A 17,160-nucleotide genomic window follows, 5' to 3' on the forward strand; every position below is an offset into this window, starting at 1 on the left:
TTCAGAGTATGTCTAGACCACTGAATGCCAAAGCTATGAAGACTTATAAAATTCTTAGAAATATTGTATTGAAATTGTAACCTTATTATACGTTGTTAATTGTTTTTAATATTTTTGTCTTATTTGTGTATTAAATGTTCATTTCATGCAATAAAAAACGGCATTCACACACACGTGCGGGCAGTGCGCATGTCTCCCTCTACTGGAAAGAGTGAAAATTAATCTCATCATCTCGAGTCCCATTTCATTAGTCCAGAACACGTTTACTGAGAAATCCATTGAAGCAGATTTTTCTCTGACACTTTAACTGGCTGTGCCCCAAAGAGTAGAGGATTTCAAATCAAACAACTTGATGTTGACAAGCTGAACAGGATCAGCTTAACAGACCAGTCAAAACGCTTGGTATGTTTCTCATTTGTAAATCACTTGAATAAATCCAAAACTTAGTGATCAGTTTAAAATGCATTGTAGTGCTTTGATGAAGACTTTAGCTTATCACCCATTATAGCAACTCCAATACATTAGCTGATATACAATCAGTTTACCCACCCGATTTATCAGATTTCATCTTTTGTCTTCCCTTCTTTGATTGTGCGACTATATGCACATCCCAGAAGAAACCCAAACACACAATCTTTCCAATCTTAAAGACACAACAGGACCACAAGTTTGCACTTTCATTCAATAAACATCAACACTAGACATGGGACCTTTTTTATTATGTATTTCACAATAAATCCAAATATTCATAGCAGAAAATATTTCCATCTTTTACTAAAGTAAAATCATTACAGTAAAAGTTTTGCTGGGACGTGTTCAAAAACGCAGTGAAAATAAAAACCTAAAAAAGGGCAAACGTGTCATCTGTCTGAAAGCACACAATCCTCTTGTTTCGTGGGTGGACAGTGGTACATACTTGTAAACGTATGGAATGTATTTCTTTACTGTACAGACACGCAGAGACATACCCTGCAGAAGAAAACAACTGATTTCTGCTGGGGAAACACCCTTGTCAAAGATATTTATTTTAGAAAGAGAAAAGACAAACAAACTAAAATATCTACACAAAACCTTTTGTAATAATAATATATATATATATAAACTCTTTTAACTTCCCTTTTAAAGCTTCTAAAAAAAGCAAGTTAAAAAAGTAACTCAATTGATCCTGTTTTCTAATCTCTTCATCCATCAATCTTTGCTTCCATTGTTTCAGTCTCAAAGATGTTGAGGAGGAAGCGGTTTGTTGTTATAAATGCTGCTGTAGAACCTTAGAACTCCAAGGAAATAAAACGGCATGCTCATGAACACGTGGGTGAATCTCACGAAAAAATATGCACGTCAGTGTTTTACCCCAAACACGTAATGAAATAACCTGAAGATAATTCAACCATTTTAAGAATTATTAATATTGATTTTATGGCAATTAAACATATTTCCTCCTACATTCTCATTACCAATATGCAATTGGACTTTTTTGCAATTACTTTTAATGTTTCACATTTAGTTGTATTGCAATACGAATACTGTAACATATTTTAAATATTTTATCTTATATTACCATGATAAATACTTTACAATTTATACTACTAGATATCATTTTTTTGTCATTACTGTAATGAGAATGATGTTTTTGCATGATGCAATCGTGGAGACAAACGTGTTGAATTGTCATAAAAATAATCTCACAATGGGTTCTTACTGAAACCCGGACAGGTTTCGTGAGATTCACCCTCAGCTTGAGTATGCGAACCAAACACAGCTGGAAGTTCAGAAGTCACTCTAGGAACCCTGGCAGCAGTCTACTGATGTCAGATCAGTCTTCTGGCACAGCATAAAACCTTGAAGCATGTCTTTGGATCTCAGACTTAGGGCCCAAATCCAGCTCCGGCCCCAGGAGGAAATTTGTGGTGTGTTGGCATACATAACGTAAGAGCAAGCCATGCAGAGGTGACTATTTTTACATTTAAAATACAAAACAGCTTTTGCCACCCCATTTCTGTCTAACTCCCAGCACCCAGAATTCCCTGCATGCAAGACATGTTACATGTAGAAACATAACAGCAACGCGATCAGCCCTAGTGTTTGCACATATTTACCATCAATTTTACAAACATCAGCAAACCAAAAGCAATAAAAATATAAGTGTTGCATTCGTTAATTTACTGTGTTTCTCGTTCAAACTTTGCATATATTTGTTTAAAAACAACTTGTGCCCGTCATGCACCTGTGCCTAAACCTTGCTCTATATCACTATACCTCTCCATTTTACAAGGTCGATAAAGTCTGCGAGCTCATGCTTAGTTTTAATAGTTTTCTTTGATTGTAGTACTAAAAGTGTCCTTTAAAACATAACCCTGTCGCTACATACTAAAGCTCCAGCTCGTCTCCTGTGTAGTAGACAATGATGTAGTCTGCATCCCTCATGCATCAGACCGTTCTGAATTAGTGTACTTCACTCAAATACATGCCGTTTTTAATTGTTCAACTATTTAATTAAACATCCTGCTCCTATTTCACCAAAAAATCAAAAGACGAAAATTGTATTTTGCTTAAAAATGCAATGCAACGAATAATGCAGTGTAAATAACTGGCAATATTGCTCCAATAGGAACGTTTACTGAATTACAATAATGATCAATTAGGAAGGAATCGTGCTACACTGCCATGAAAATAAAAAAATGATTATTAATATATGTGAGCATTGTTTCTGATAGCTTTAGATTTTGTGGTGAAATAAAACAGGGTTTTTATATTAACTCTCAGATAAGTGAGCAATCACCCGCCTGGGTCAAAAATGAAAATAAATTATAAAGAATCGTATTCTGTAGGAAGATGATAAAGCCTGTATTAGGACCATTAAGAATGAATTGTTACAGTATTATCATTTCAGATAATGAGATAAATCTTAATGATCTTACTCAGACATCATTGACTTTTTCCGGGGGGGGGGGGTTGTGTGTGTGTGTGATCAAATATGAGTCAGACATTGACAAAACTGCATTTGGCCTCATACCCACATCATCTGAGAGTCTGTGAACAATAATAACAATAGTCATAATAATAATACAAAATACTAAAAATTAAACACCACCCATAATAGTCAAAGATAACAAAGTGTAAAATAACTGTTAAAAGACGAGCATTGTTTTAAAGAAGTCTCTATTGCGTTTGCTGTTTGTCATCTGAGGGCTGTTGTGTGTTCACAAAGCGGCTAGTGTGTTTGTGTGTTTTGGAGTGTTACCATCACAGAACCGTTTATGAGCCTTTCTAAGATTTTTCACGTGAATAAGAGGAGCTTCCTTGCGATTCGTCTGTTCACGGGTCAGTCTGAGCGTCAGTCTCACAGAGCGAGGGGGGAGGTAGTGCTGGGATTGGTCGGGGTGGAGCTGGAGGATGAAGTCTGCTTCGGAGGGGCCAAATCCAAGAGAGCTTGAACTGTTCCGGCCACCTGAGACAAACCCCTCTCTTCCAGGACGTGCATGGGCAGACACAGCTGTTTCTAAGGCCACACACACACACCAAGGGGCAAAACAAACAGGATGGGGGGTAAAAAATGGAATGTCAATGGAGAAACACAAAAGAACTTAAAAACTGAAATGTTTAAAATGGAGCAACTTAAATAGTAAAAAATTGAAGCGAGACATAAATCAAGATAATGCAACTAGGGCTGAAACGATTCCTCGAGTAACTCGAGTTATTCGAATACAAAAAATCATCGAGGCAATTTTTGTTGCCTCGAAGCCTCGTTTAATCCATTTAACTACAGTACACACGGAGCACTGCGTTTCCCCACGGACCGTTATTACTGACGCACAGCCCGCTAAACTCTATTCATGTTACAGGGCTCTCAAGTCTCATGCAAATGCATTCACCTCACGCGTTTTAGTATGTTCTCACACACACGCGTTTTAGTATGTTCACACGCTCACACGTGTTTCTCATGCTGATAAATAACTGATAGCTTATAGGGCTGTGACGGTTGCCGTAACAACCGCACCACAGCGATGGTAAAGTGCCATGACGGTGAACTGCCACCGGCGGTAGTGCACGTCACTCTGACAAATATAGGTGTAATAAATATGAGAGTTGCGATAACGATTGCTAGTTGTAGCCTTTCAGTTGTGGATGGTTTTATTTAAAAGATTTTAAATTAACAGAAATTATTGGCATACGTTTCCGTTGGTGCGTTCGAGCGCAGGCCTGCACGGCAAAACCCAGGTTATTCTGCGGCTTCTGCAATGGATCTTATTGTGAAATGAACAGATACGTAAAATCAAAACTGGCTATGACCCGCTTGCTTAGTGTCGGAGCGCGTGCAGGTTTTGCCGCGGTTGCGGAGAAACATCTCTTCATTTGCACTCCTGTGCACATCTTCTGAACGCGCATTTAGTGCAGCTGTACACTTGTTAATCTGGACAATGTCAACAAGTAAGTTTCACATCAACGAGTCGGAAAAAGTAAAGTTTTTATGGCAATCTGAATAGGAAAGCCAATGTAGGTTTAAACAGTTTGTTTCAAATGGAATTGTTAAGGACTGTAAGGGTTAATACGCCAATGACTGAAGTTACTGCAACAAGAGTTTTTTTATTTAGTATTTAGCTTTCTTATATCATTTAAGTTTTCATTATTTACTGATGTTTATTTAAATGTTTTATATGCTGTAGTGTGCCGTTTCACTGATGGATTTGCGCGTTAAACATTGACGGATGTTTCATCCTCATTTATTTCAGATATCATATTTCAATTATTTAACAATTTCAAGTATTTAAATAAGGTCTATATTTCTCTTCCACTCGTCATGTGGTTGCTACACGCAAATATAATAATATAAATATTATTTATATAAATAATATATATTTCTCAACCACCGCACCATCTATTACCACCGCAGTGGTAAAAAACTGCCACCGTCACAGCCCTAATAGCTTATTGAAATGGTGAACTGATATTTTACTTAGTTTTAGTCTATTTTACGAGTGAAACTTGTTTTCCAGCTGCATTGCGTCCATCAAACCAGATGCGGACTAGTGGACACCGAATCCTGTTATTTACACATTTCATCTGTCTGTTCTGCGTGTCTGAGTGATTGAACTGCACAGTTTAACGTGCTACACGCGTGATGCTCATGAATTTGTCTGCGTCTGCGCTGAATGAGGACATGAACTTCACCTCCAGAGTTGCGCTGAGAGTTTATTTCACAAACATGTTATTGTTTGAGTGAAGAAACAGACATACTAAAAAATAAGCATCTGACAACCTGCAAAAATAAAAGTCATAGGCTATTGTTTGAAATTATTATTTCCATTTTTATTCATGTTTCTTATTTATGTATTTGTATTATATTGCATTTTGAATTTAATATGGCAATGGAATGTACTAAATGGGTTTAGTTTTCACAGATATTAATGTATGCTATTTCAGCAATAAAAACTAATTGTTCTAAAAAGGAAACAAATTAGTCGTTTTACTCATTTTAAGAGACCTGTCTTATTTTCTCTTGTATATTTAGTATTGCTTTTTAATAAAGAAAAAGTACTTATTATCCGAATACCCGATTAATCGATGGAAAATCAGTAGAATACTCGATTAGTAAAAGAATCGATAGCTGCAGCCCTAAATGCAACGCATGAGATGACAGAACTGTTGGAAACTAAAGAAAAGTAAAAGAGATTCAGAAATCAGACAGAAACAGCTGAGAGATCAGAGCCGTCAATCAAACACCAGGAACAAACGTAAGCCGCGATCATGACCAGTTTCTTATAGGGTTCAAACCAGCTCTGCGTCTTAAAAATCCACATCAAACTGCCTGAGACTCCTAGATCACGTCGGTTGATAAGAGATTCTGCTCTGAATAATGTAAACTGATGAATTGTACATAATAAAACCAAGCATTGAATAAAACATGCATTCAAAAACGAACAGGATCTATTCTAAAAACCACACAAAAACACATCTGTGTTTCTAGCACACCACTATTTCTAATCAGATTTATTACTGAGGCACACACACCAACCAAAAATGCAGGAGAAAAAGACGAAGAAGAAGAAGAAGAAGAAAGAGACACATACTAAGAACAGAAGGTTTTATTGTAGAAAAGCAGAGGATAACAGTCAGGTTGTAGGAATCTCAGACATTATGGCACACATGTGCATCCACACTGTGCTAAACTGATATATTTGTTATCGACAGCATATTTGTTGTGGCACTGAATAAACAGCGTTGTGTTGAGCTGGCCAGCATGCGTGATAACTGTAGGGTATAATGCTGTGAGATGCAGTTTAACTGTGAGGTGGAAGACGTGGACATTCACACATTAAGGCACGAAGGGATAAAACAGGGAGAGTTTATGGTTTGGCATCCTTTGGGAAAAATACTAAAGCAGAATAAAGGGCTGGTTTAGCACACAGGCCACTTGTTCTTGTCTTTAAGGCTGACTGGACGACCTCACCTCTGTTTGTGCTTTGTAAATGTGCTCACACACACACACACACTCTCACCTCACTCCTGTAGCCCCGCCTTTACAGAGATTATGCAAAAATATGGCTCAACATTGTTGCCGGGACTCTTACGATAGTGACACGTACCCAGAGAGGATACACAGTAACCGCGTTGTGACGGTTTTAAAAAGGTTTGGATTATATGTCAGACCTCGTTCTCATACTGACACGCATAACATCAGTAAGGACACCTACCATGGCTTCAAAGCAAAACTGATGTTATTCATTTAATGTTCATTTATTTACGTAACTGGCAATCACATGGAAATGCGTTTTTCTCTCTATCGCCATCTCTGTTTGAACATTAAACTGCAGGTTCCTTCCTGTATTTTATTTACGTGTTAAAATGAAATGAAGTCAAACTGACATTTTCTTATGCAATCATACCCGACGACTTCATGAACCATAATAAGTTTACCGTGGTGAATCGGGGTAAAGAGGTAAAGAGACCGTTTTTAACCCTGACTGTTTAATGACTAGCTCAATCATTTTGATTGTTTTAACTAAAACAAGTTGTCTTAGGTGAGCAGCAAGTTCCTTTTTTTAAACGAAGGAAAAATTGTGTGAAACTATCTGTGTGTATCAGCACTGGCTATTGTGCACAAAAACATTGGCAGCAAACAAACAGTAATTGATATGCTTGTGCAATTTAAACGTTTGGCACCAGGTGGCAGTAGAGAGCGCACAGCAGTGACATGACTGACAGGTAGAAGAGGGCAAAACCAGCCAGCTGGGAGGAAGGGGCGGAGTGAAGCGGGGGCGGAGCCAGGGACAGTAAGGCCTCAACCAGCCTGAACACACACATGACCTCCCCTTTCAACACATCTCCTGCTGAACACAAACTATCCTGCCCGCCACGCCAACACAAGCAGGGGGAAGATGAAATGTGTGGTTGAAAGAGGGGTAGATGGGATGTGGGGCGGTGATGAAGGGGACGGGGGAGAGAGAGAGAAAAAGTGTTAGTGGTATTAGCCATTAAACATGGAGACGTTAAAAGGAAACAGCAAGAAAAGTTAAAGCAGAGTACGTTTCAAGTCAACATGAAACAATGTTTACAACCCATTTTACTTCTGTCATGTTTCTAAGTGATTTTATGAGACACATCCGATACACACCGAGATGTTAAGGTGAACTCTTAAGAGTTTTTAAGTTGCCAGCCATCATCTGCAGAATATAGACCACTTCACAAGATCTGGTCCAGAGGCACTTCTGGTTTAAATTGACACTTTATTTTTTCAATCTTACATATATAATTAAATGTTAACGATATTTAACACTTTGATTCGGTTATGAATGTCGTGTTCATTGTATTTTGTTCAAACGTTTGTGTAGTGTTCAAAAACTGACCAGCGCTGTTTACGAATTCTGAAGTGGCCAATATCAAAAGAATAAAAAAGCCTATATTCATACCCTTAATGTGGGTATGTTCCATTTTTGTCCAGAATGCATTCAGAACGATGACCGAAACAGATTTTTAGAGAGCATTTTTTTTAAATGTGTAGATGCTGTGCTCAACTGCGCCCCCTACTGTATGACAGCAAAAACATGGAAAGCCTGATGTAAAATCTCGTCAATGGCAGGGAGAAAGTTGAATGTCAAGTTCTCCAGCATGCTATCATTGCAATAACTACAATAGTGATCCAAAACATTTAATGACAAGATGCTGAAAAGGGGTGAATTTTTGGTTTCATGTTGACTAAGACTAGTAAAACGACACAAATTGTTTGGCAAGTTGCTTTTTTTTAATGGGTTAGAATTAGACAGGCAAACCTTTGGTTTTAAATAATATGTGTGTGATAGCTCGCAGGGAACCTGTGGTAGATACCTGAGGGACTCCAATCCTGCGACACGCTTCCAGGAAGTTCTCCACATTCCGTCGACACTTGGCCATTGTCAGTTTGGGCTGAGAAAACACAAGAAACATACAACATGTAAGAAATACTTGCAGAAAGACAAAATACACGTTATTAAACAAATGCCCCTATCAACACATTTTTTGTAAATCACTCACCACTGCCGGTGAGGGTACATGGATGCTGGGTATGGACCGAGGACGCACGTGATTGGCCAGATGGCACAACACGACCCCGTCAGTCAAAGCCGCCCCGAGATCGCTGGGCAGAGACACCTTGAGTCGACACTCTATATTCTACAGGAAATAGATCACAAAATGACACACTGTAGCGGTCAAACAACACAATGTTGCGGAAAAAAGTTCTACATAAATCTAACATTTAGATAACATAAGAATTATATGACAATGAGGGGAGAATCGTGTAGCAGTTTTAAAGACACACCCTTCTCAGCTGCTCTATCAGGTCCGCCTCCTCTCCTATTGGGGCCGGACTTTGCGTGGGAGTGGTTTCTGTAGACTCTGCCCTCTGCACGCCGGAATCTCCTGTAAACCATAAATGAGTCTCACGTTGCATAAGGAAGCCAACAGTTCTGATCTACTCATCCTATGAAACTATCAAAAGTGATGACACAAACATGTATGACTACAAAACATTTAAAAACATACAAACATACTTTAGTCGACCGACACTGTCTAGAAACTGATCGCGACATGCGCAACAGTACATCACAACATCACAAACATCCCAAAGACTGCAACAAACAGCCTATCAGAACGCGGTGATCGTCTGTGTCAGATAACACACCTTTCTTCTTCTCTCGCTGACTCAGACGAAACAGGTAACTCTCAGGTCGCTGGGTGGAGCTGCGTGAAGGGGGCGGGGCAGATGGGCTAGGGTAAGTGGGTGATTGGAGAGCTGCGGGACAGACAGGACCTTGAGTCACAATGTTGAAGGTTTGAAAAGAAAACAGCGTCGAAGAGTTTGTGATTCAACAAAAGCGTACCGGTGGGAGACAGCGCGGCATAATCTTCCCCTTGCTAATGACGGCAGGAATTATTCAGCATGAATTAAAACGAACACAAAGACAGAAAAAAATCAAGTTAGTTCATGGTAAACACCGACGGATGAGCCCACATCTATACGATACATTTCAGACAATTCACAAACCCCGAATGAGCATGCGCATGAATTAGCTGCGATATTAATATCATAAAAATATGAAGAAGCATCATGAAGCTGTTTCAGTCTCTACAGAAGTAAGGTTGTTTGCCAGCTGAACTGGCGCATGCGGTGCAGTACCTGCAGCGTACAGGAGGGGGCGACGGCTAAAACAGGAGACACACAGCCATCCAGTGGAAAAGCAGAGAGACACTAGCCAGTGCAAAAAGTGAGGTTTCAGGAAACAAAACATCAAGAAGACAAACATAATGAAAGCAGAGATCTAATAGAGTTTGAGGAAATGTAAGGCAAAGAATTATACGTCATTACATCCAATATATGAGGAAGTCAAAAAGAAGTGCAGAGACACACTCGAGTGCTTCTATAGTGTACACGGAGAAGAAAGAAGTAACCTGTGTTTGTGTGTTTAACAATGCGCTTGACAATGCACTCAATTTGTGCGAAAAGTAAGATTGAAACAAATCTTCAACGTTTTAAAATGTGTGTAAATATGTACATTTGCGTGTTTGTGTGTGACTCTTTCACCTGTTTGTGAGGGTCTGGTCTCTTCTTTATTGTGTTGGTATCTGTATCTATCTCAAATATGAGTAGAGGTTCAAACTCACTCTACTCAGACACGTCATGAGAAAGAGAGACAGGAAGAGAGAGACCGTGAGGAAAGAAGCAGGGCAGGCATGTTAGAAGTGCTAGCCGGGAAAAGCCGCTCTAATATGAATGCAGGTTAAGACACATCAAAGAGGCATTTCAATCATCTTCAAGGAATGATTCAGGTTCAGACGTTAAGCTGTATGAACAACATCTGTGCTTGAGGTTTACAGTGATCCACTTAACAATGAAATTCTGTTTTGAGATGAAAATCCGGTTTTGAACGTTTTAAAGATGCTGCACATACGGCCTAACTCATTCCAAACCCAGAAGAGAAGTTTTCAAGTTTATGTTGTGATTTCTGGTGTTAGGTGACCCAAATGCACTCAGCAGTGTCACAAGCTGTTAATTCTGAGGAATGAGATGAAGCGATGAAGTGACGAGCGAATGGACTGCATCGCTTCTCTCGATGTGATTGGCTCTTACCATAAAGAGGGCGGAGTCGTCTGTGTGAGTGGACCGTCTGGAGGGGTACAGACTCTGAGATGGGACATGACACATGAGATTTCAGGTAACACGAACACATACAGCGGGGCGGGTTGGGGGGGCTGGTATGATGTATGTGAGGAATGGATGATAAATCTGAGGAAGAGACTCACCTCACTGTCTGTTGGACTGAGCTTCGTAGGGCTCGGAGACGACTTATTCTGCGGATACAAAAGCAGAAATATTAGCTTTTCGTAATGGTGGCAGCAGCATTACTCAAGAAAGAAATGACCGGTTATGAGTAGATTCTTTTTAATGGTTTTCCTTGAGCAGATTTAGAAAGTGAACCTGAAGTCCAACAAAATTGGTCGGTGCCGTTTATCAGTTAACATAACATTTATTAAACCCACAAGAACCACAGAAAAATTTATTTCAAAAAATAAATGCAGAAGCCAAAGACATCCATCTGGCGTGCTCACAGACACATAACTGAAACACCGTGCACACATCATGTGTCCTGTGCCAACGACCCATTGTGAATGTTTGTGACGTCAACAGAAAAACATCTTAAAAGTCAAATTTATGAACCGTGCACAATGAAACCAGATACATGAAGAAAGTAAATAGAGAATATTTCAATTTCATGTCGAATTTAAAGGGGATTTTTCTAATAAACTGCACTTAAATTAATAAATGTATTAGGGCTGGGTAAAAAATATAGATTCTTCGATTTTAATCGATCTTCAATTTAAAGAAACAATATCGATTCTCAATGCACGTGCCTCAGAGAATATAATCTGTATTTCGCCTCTCGTCCAGAGGATGGCGCCATTACTCAAGTTGAATTTTGAAATCTGTTTTATTTCTTAAACATGTTTCAAGTTGTTCGTGAATTTCAAGTTGTTCATTATTTCTCTGTTGCACAATTACAATCTTTTTTATTTATTACAGTAATGTTTGGTTACTCAAAGTAAAAATAAAAAGTAATTCAAAACAATTGTGTGGGCTATACTAATAACAGGGGGTGTATTTCTTTCATTTAGCTCCAGCCTGTATATATTTAAATATGGATTCCATGTCTGCGCAACTAATATTTTAAATGAAATACCGATAACCAATCGATATTGAATCGAAATCGAATCGAATCGCCAAAATGGTCTCAAAACCCAGACCTAAAATGTTTTATGGATATTTTTGGTAAAAACCGTATTGGTTTTCAGTCAGTTATGTAGAAATGTTGTGGAGTGTGTGTGTCTTTGTGCACCTTGACAAAGTTCATAACAGCGTCTCTCTGCACGGATTTGTTTCTCTGTCGTTCCTCCTCGTACCGCAGCGCTGCTATCTGAGCTTCTCGTCTCACTCTTTCCACACCAGCACCAGATCCTGACGTCACACCAGCGACCCGCTAACAGACCCAACCACAGCAACAAGAGTAAAAACACTGAACTCTGCTCTCTCTGACAGAATGTGTGTGTGTGCAGCGACTCTCACCTGATGAGAGTGTGAGGACACATCTGACCCAGAGCTGTGAAGAAACAACAACAGTTGCTGACAAACAAAGCTCCAATAACAAAAACAGTTTGTATAATCCGTGAAAAATGTTTTTTTAATACAACAGTGGAAGCTCCAACTAACAGCATGATGAGTTTTCCAGAGAGCTGTGTAATAAACGTCAGTATTTTTGTACCGGTTATGTAAGGAGCTTTGGCGTTTCGAGTCATCAGCTCTGAAGTCTCTGGATGGGCTTGTCTTCACAGGTGAGCCCTGATAACAAAGATGTGAGTTGTGACATAAGCAGACAGGCGTTGTTTAGAACTAATCTGTCAGCATCTGGTAAGCTGTAAAACTCACTTCTCTGGTTATTCGTCTTTCAATGTAGGCCATGAACTGGGAGCTGAGGCTGACTGGCTCTGTCCCTCGACGGCTCCGCCCATCTTCCTCATCCTCTTCTCCTGTACAGCTGTCGATAAAGTCGATCTGCTCAATCTCAGAGTCCACTAAAGAAAAAGACACGGTAGAACATACAGCATTGATCAACGTGTGTCCTTACAAAAACAAGCATTAAGTGATATATGATCACATTTGTCGAAATGTTAATAAATGTTAGGATGTTTCGTGTTCTTCTCACATGTTCCATTACTGATGTGAGAGCCCGTCCGCAGCTCCTCTCGCTCTCTCCGCTGTCTTTGGTCTTTGGTGATTTCTGCCACTCTCAACGGCAGGTCAGAAAATTCGTCTGAAGGCTGTCAGAGGGTCAGCAGAAAAATATCAATCTAACGGAATTCATTTTTAAATGGTAAAATAGTAGGTAATGGAATAATACGTTGTAAACCACTTGCCTCATTTCCAGACCACCTCTTGTCTCCGCTGTCCACACTGTTGAAGCCAGAATCCAGCGCTCCGTACGGCCGGCCGGAATACAGATCTTCAGCACTGAGAAGAGATTATGAGCCAGTGAGTTACAGAACGACAAAAAAAATCAACTCGCGGCACAACCAATCACATTTGAATCACCCATTATTAAAATGAGCATTTCTGCTTATAAAATGAATAGGCCAATTCAATGTGAATGTTCTAGAAAAAAGCTTCAAAATCTTTATGAACAGTGATTGTACAGTACAACACAAGTCTTATAAGTACATTTAAAGATGTTAATCTCAGTTTCCGCCGCACGTGAACTCTGATTCACATTTCTGCATCATCTCATCTCATCTGCTGCTGCCACCTTGTTTAACTGTAGTGTATCCTCATAACTTCATTCCAATCCATCCAACCTCTCTCAATTCTATTTCAATTTAAGGGTGCTTTATTGGCATGACAAAGTGTGTTGAGTGTGATGTTGTCAGTGTTGTTGTGGTTGAGAGCATCAGTAGATGTGAGGACTGAAACATCAGGACTGAAGAGAGGATTCATGTCTTTGCTCATCTGGTGGTGTTTGAATGATATGAGTGAGGGTCACATGTTTGTTCTCTCTTTCTGATCAGTGGATATTTGCCTAATTCTGCGCTGCATGAGTTGTTTGCTGTGTGCCGCTGCACTTGTAAGAGATTTTTACAGACTTCTGTATGCCGGCTCTCAATTGGATGTTTTTTTCCATTTAGTAAAATCTTGATTTGGATTTGTCAGCGGACCCCACACTTCACTGCCAGAGAGAGCGATCGCTTCAATCACTGATTCTAATGTTTTCAGCCAAATTCAAACAGGGATTTCTACAGGACATTGACGTTTGATGGCTGAAGGCCCTGCGTGCTTCATCTCTCAGTTCATTCACTGCAGGATTCAAGTGTTTTAAACCCAGGGCATTGTAGTGTGTTGTGTGTGTGTTATGGGGTTTGTGCCTGATGTAAATGTGTGTTGTGATAGTTGGGATGTGGATCTTTTCTGAAAGGTGATCATTGGAGTTTTACTGAGGTGTGACAGTATTGTTCTAGCAGGTCCAGGATCTGTTGTAAGCCGTCAACAGAAGCAGATCATCTGCACACAGAAGACATTTGATTTGTGAGCGGTGTCGAGTGAGACCGGGGGCTTCAGATTGCTCTAGGATGGTTGCCAGGTCATTGATGTAAATATGAAACAATGTTGGGCTTAAACCGCATCCCTGTCTGACTCCACGCTCCTGAGAAAGATATCTAGAACGTTTTGTGCTGATTTTTATGCCACGTTTACTCTCGGTGTACATTGATTCAATAAGGTCACAGGTTTTACCACCTATGCCACTTTCAATAAGTTTGTAAAACAGTCCTTGGTGCCAAATTGAGTCAAAAGATTTTTTAAAGTCTATAAAGCATGCATATATTTGACCTTTATCTTGGTTAACATGTTTTTCGATTACACTATGAAGCGTGTAAATATGATCAGTTGTGCGGTAATTTGGCAAAAATCCTCTCTGACTTCTGCTCAGGTGGTGATGAAGTCTAAAGTCGAGCGTTTATTAAACTACAGAATAGTTTTCCCAGGTTACTACTCACACAGATGCCTCTATAGTTGTTCGGCTCAAATGTATCTCCGTTTGTAAAGATTGGTGTTATCAAGCCTTGATTCCACATGTCAGGGAAGTGACCTACACTCATAATCACATTAAATCAATTTAAAATGGCCCGTTGGAATTGACTGTTTGTATGTTTTATCATTTCGTTTAAAATCCCATCAGGTCCAGATGCTTTTTTGCTTTAAGGTTTTTGATTTTGTCTTCAAGTTCTTTTTCAGTTATTGGGAAGTCTAATGGGTTTGATTATGTTTGATTGCTAATTCTAGTTGTTCTAATTGTTTGATTGTTTGATTTTGCTCACGGTTTGTGTCTGTCTGTACTTTATTAAACAATGTTTGGAAATGACTTTCCCATATTTCTCCATTTTGAATTGCCAATTCTTCATGATCAGTTTTTTCCAATTATCCCAGAATTGAATTGTATTGACTGACTTCTCAATTATTGTCAGTTGTTTTTGGGTGTAAAGGGCATTTTTGGTTCTGAGTGTATGTTTGTATTGTTTTAATGTTTCACAGTAAAGAAGTCGAATCTCTGCATTATTTGGATCTTTGTGCATCTGTGTGTCTCTCTCTCTCTCTCTCTCATCTGAGGAATCTCTGGCTCTGTCCTCTGAGAGACACAGATGATAATCACTAGATCAGATGGATGCGGGTGCAGGAGAAAGCTTTGATCAACATTACAGCTCAGCTCACTGAATGTTATATAACGTATACCGTCCTCAAACAAAAAACACTGGAGATGCAAGTCATCTTCAAATATGTCAGACCTTCACTGCATTAAATAAAACACACCTGTGATAAAATCACTTTAACACACGACCTCTGGTGTCTTAAGCAACCGCTGGTCAATTTTTAATAGATGTAGCAGAGTAACCACAGGTTCTCTTCCTTTTGACTACTGTATCTATTGTTTTATCATTATAAACCATTATAAAACATTTTTCACTTGAAAACGAGCTACAACAAATGCCTTCTGTTACTTTATAGTTTTTAAATTTGATGGACATGCATGTTTTTATCTAACGCATTTTTGTGTGTGATTTAGTTTTTTTGGGTTTGTTTGGTTATGTTTTGTGTTCTCACCAGGAGCCGAAGGGAAGTGGTCTTCTGTCATAATCCGGAAGGTCTGACGCTGCTTTACACGCCTCCATGTTTAGATATTTAAATATGTGGATCTTTCCCTTTATACAGATCTACAACACATCAGAAACACGCAACATTACATACATTGTACATGCACATTTCATACATTCGAAGAAAAGCATTGGTTTCAAAATAAGCGAATTACACCTGGTAAACTAAAGAAAGCTTTTTTGATTTAACTGTGCAGAGATGCGTCACCTGTGCAGGTGGGCTCTGAAGCGGGTTGTTGTCGAGAATGATGCTCTGCAGGTGTCTGAGATTACGGTAGCACACGGGAATCGACGTCACCTTGTTACAGGAGAAATCAAGCCGTACCAACGGAAGCTCTGCCAGCTCTGCAAAACAAACAACGTTGACGTGACACAAACATCGGGAAGAAAATATCACCCGTTTCGTTCAGGTGCAGGTGTGTGTGCGTGTCTAACCTGGAGGCAGGCGGACGAGGTGGTTCCGGCGAATGTTGAGGTCACGCAGAGCTTCCAACTGACCGATCTGAGGAGGAAGGGTCTGGATCTCATTACAGCTGACATCCTTTAAGACAAAAAGACAAGTGATGGGTGTGAGGATGTGAAGATAAAAGGCAAAGTTCAGGTCCGCATGAGGGTCACACACCAGTTCAGTGAGCTGTCTGAGTTTGCCCAGGTCTTCTGGCAGCGATACCAGCTTGTTATTGCAGGCGATCAGGACTTTGAGAGGCAGACGGCACAGATGTGCAGGCAGAGTGGACAACTGGTTCCGACTGCAGACAGAGAAAATGAAGAAATGTTCAGAACCAACAAACCAGATTTTTACACTTCTGAAGCAAACGTGAGTGGTTCTTCTCTGGTATTTTACTAGGGTGTTGCGGGAAGTTTCCTGAATGTTCCTGTGTGATTGCTAAGTAATTTTTTGGCTGATACACATGAATACATATACAGTGGGGTCCAAAAGTCTGAGACCACCATTAACTCTTTCCCCAGCACTGACAAGATATTCTGTCATTTATGACACAATGCTTCCCATTTTTGTTCAAAATATGTATTTTTTGACCAAATTTATGTAGTCAAAAAAATCCAGTAATCAAATGGTTGTAAGTTTTTTATTTGAAAAACTGTGTGTTTATATTTTGATTGGAGAAAACATTTTGCGGGCATCAACGTTTTGTAAAAATGGTGGGGAGAAGTTAAAAATGCTTCCAATCGGTAATTTAGGGTGCGTTCATATTTCTAGTTTGGTTCTTTTGGTCCGGACCAAAAAGAAAAAAAATAATTTAGTCCTGGTTAGCTTAGCGTTCAGACCGGCATTTTAACAGCGAACCTAAAAATATCGAACCTAACAGCTTGCGTGTAAAGTCGCAACGTGATTGGACAGCTTTTATGATTTGTATTTTAAAACGGAACTTACCGGACATCCAAAACAATGCTGTGTGGTGGGTTATACATTCTCAG

The 17,160-nt window shown here is 39.5% G+C and overlaps 1 protein-coding gene across 1 annotated transcript; it reads right to left on the reverse strand.

Moving 5' to 3' along the window:
* Positions 1–709: 709 nt before the first annotated feature.
* Positions 710–17,016, reverse strand: LOC130562579 (DISP complex protein LRCH3-like). The gene is made up of 21 exons (XM_057347658.1): positions 17,011–17,016; positions 16,346–16,609; positions 16,159–16,264; positions 15,932–16,068; positions 15,674–15,783; positions 12,943–13,036; positions 12,732–12,846; positions 12,455–12,600; positions 12,291–12,367; positions 12,095–12,128; positions 11,868–12,008; positions 10,777–10,824; positions 10,604–10,657; positions 10,058–10,138; positions 9,653–9,724; positions 9,357–9,390; positions 9,158–9,268; positions 8,795–8,895; positions 8,509–8,646; positions 8,323–8,400; positions 710–3,499 (listed from the first exon to the last, which is right to left on the reverse strand). The coding sequence occupies exons 1-21, from the start codon at positions 17,014–17,016 to the stop codon at positions 3,341–3,343; spliced, it is 2,106 nt and encodes a 701-aa protein (XP_057203641.1). The 3' UTR covers positions 710–3,340.
* Positions 17,017–17,160: the final 144 nt, after the last annotated feature.

The sequence above is a fragment of the Triplophysa rosa genome, linkage group LG12 (genome assembly GCF_024868665.1).
Source record: "Triplophysa rosa linkage group LG12, Trosa_1v2, whole genome shotgun sequence".
Classification (NCBI taxonomy): Eukaryota; Metazoa; Chordata; class Actinopteri; order Cypriniformes; family Nemacheilidae; genus Triplophysa; species Triplophysa rosa.

What these genes read in the sequence shown, in the direction of transcription:
- LOC130562579 (XM_057347658.1), bottom strand. An exon ending in TTCAGAGCCCACCTGCACAG is followed by an intron (nt 15,784 to 15,931) that starts GTGACGCATCTC and finishes GATGTGTTGTAG; the next exon opens with ATCTGTATAAAGGGAAAGAT. An exon ending in GCAGGATTGGAGTCCCTCAG is followed by an intron (nt 3,500 to 8,322) that starts GTATCTACCACA and finishes GTGTGGCCTTAG; the next exon opens with AAACAGCTGTGTCTGCCCAT.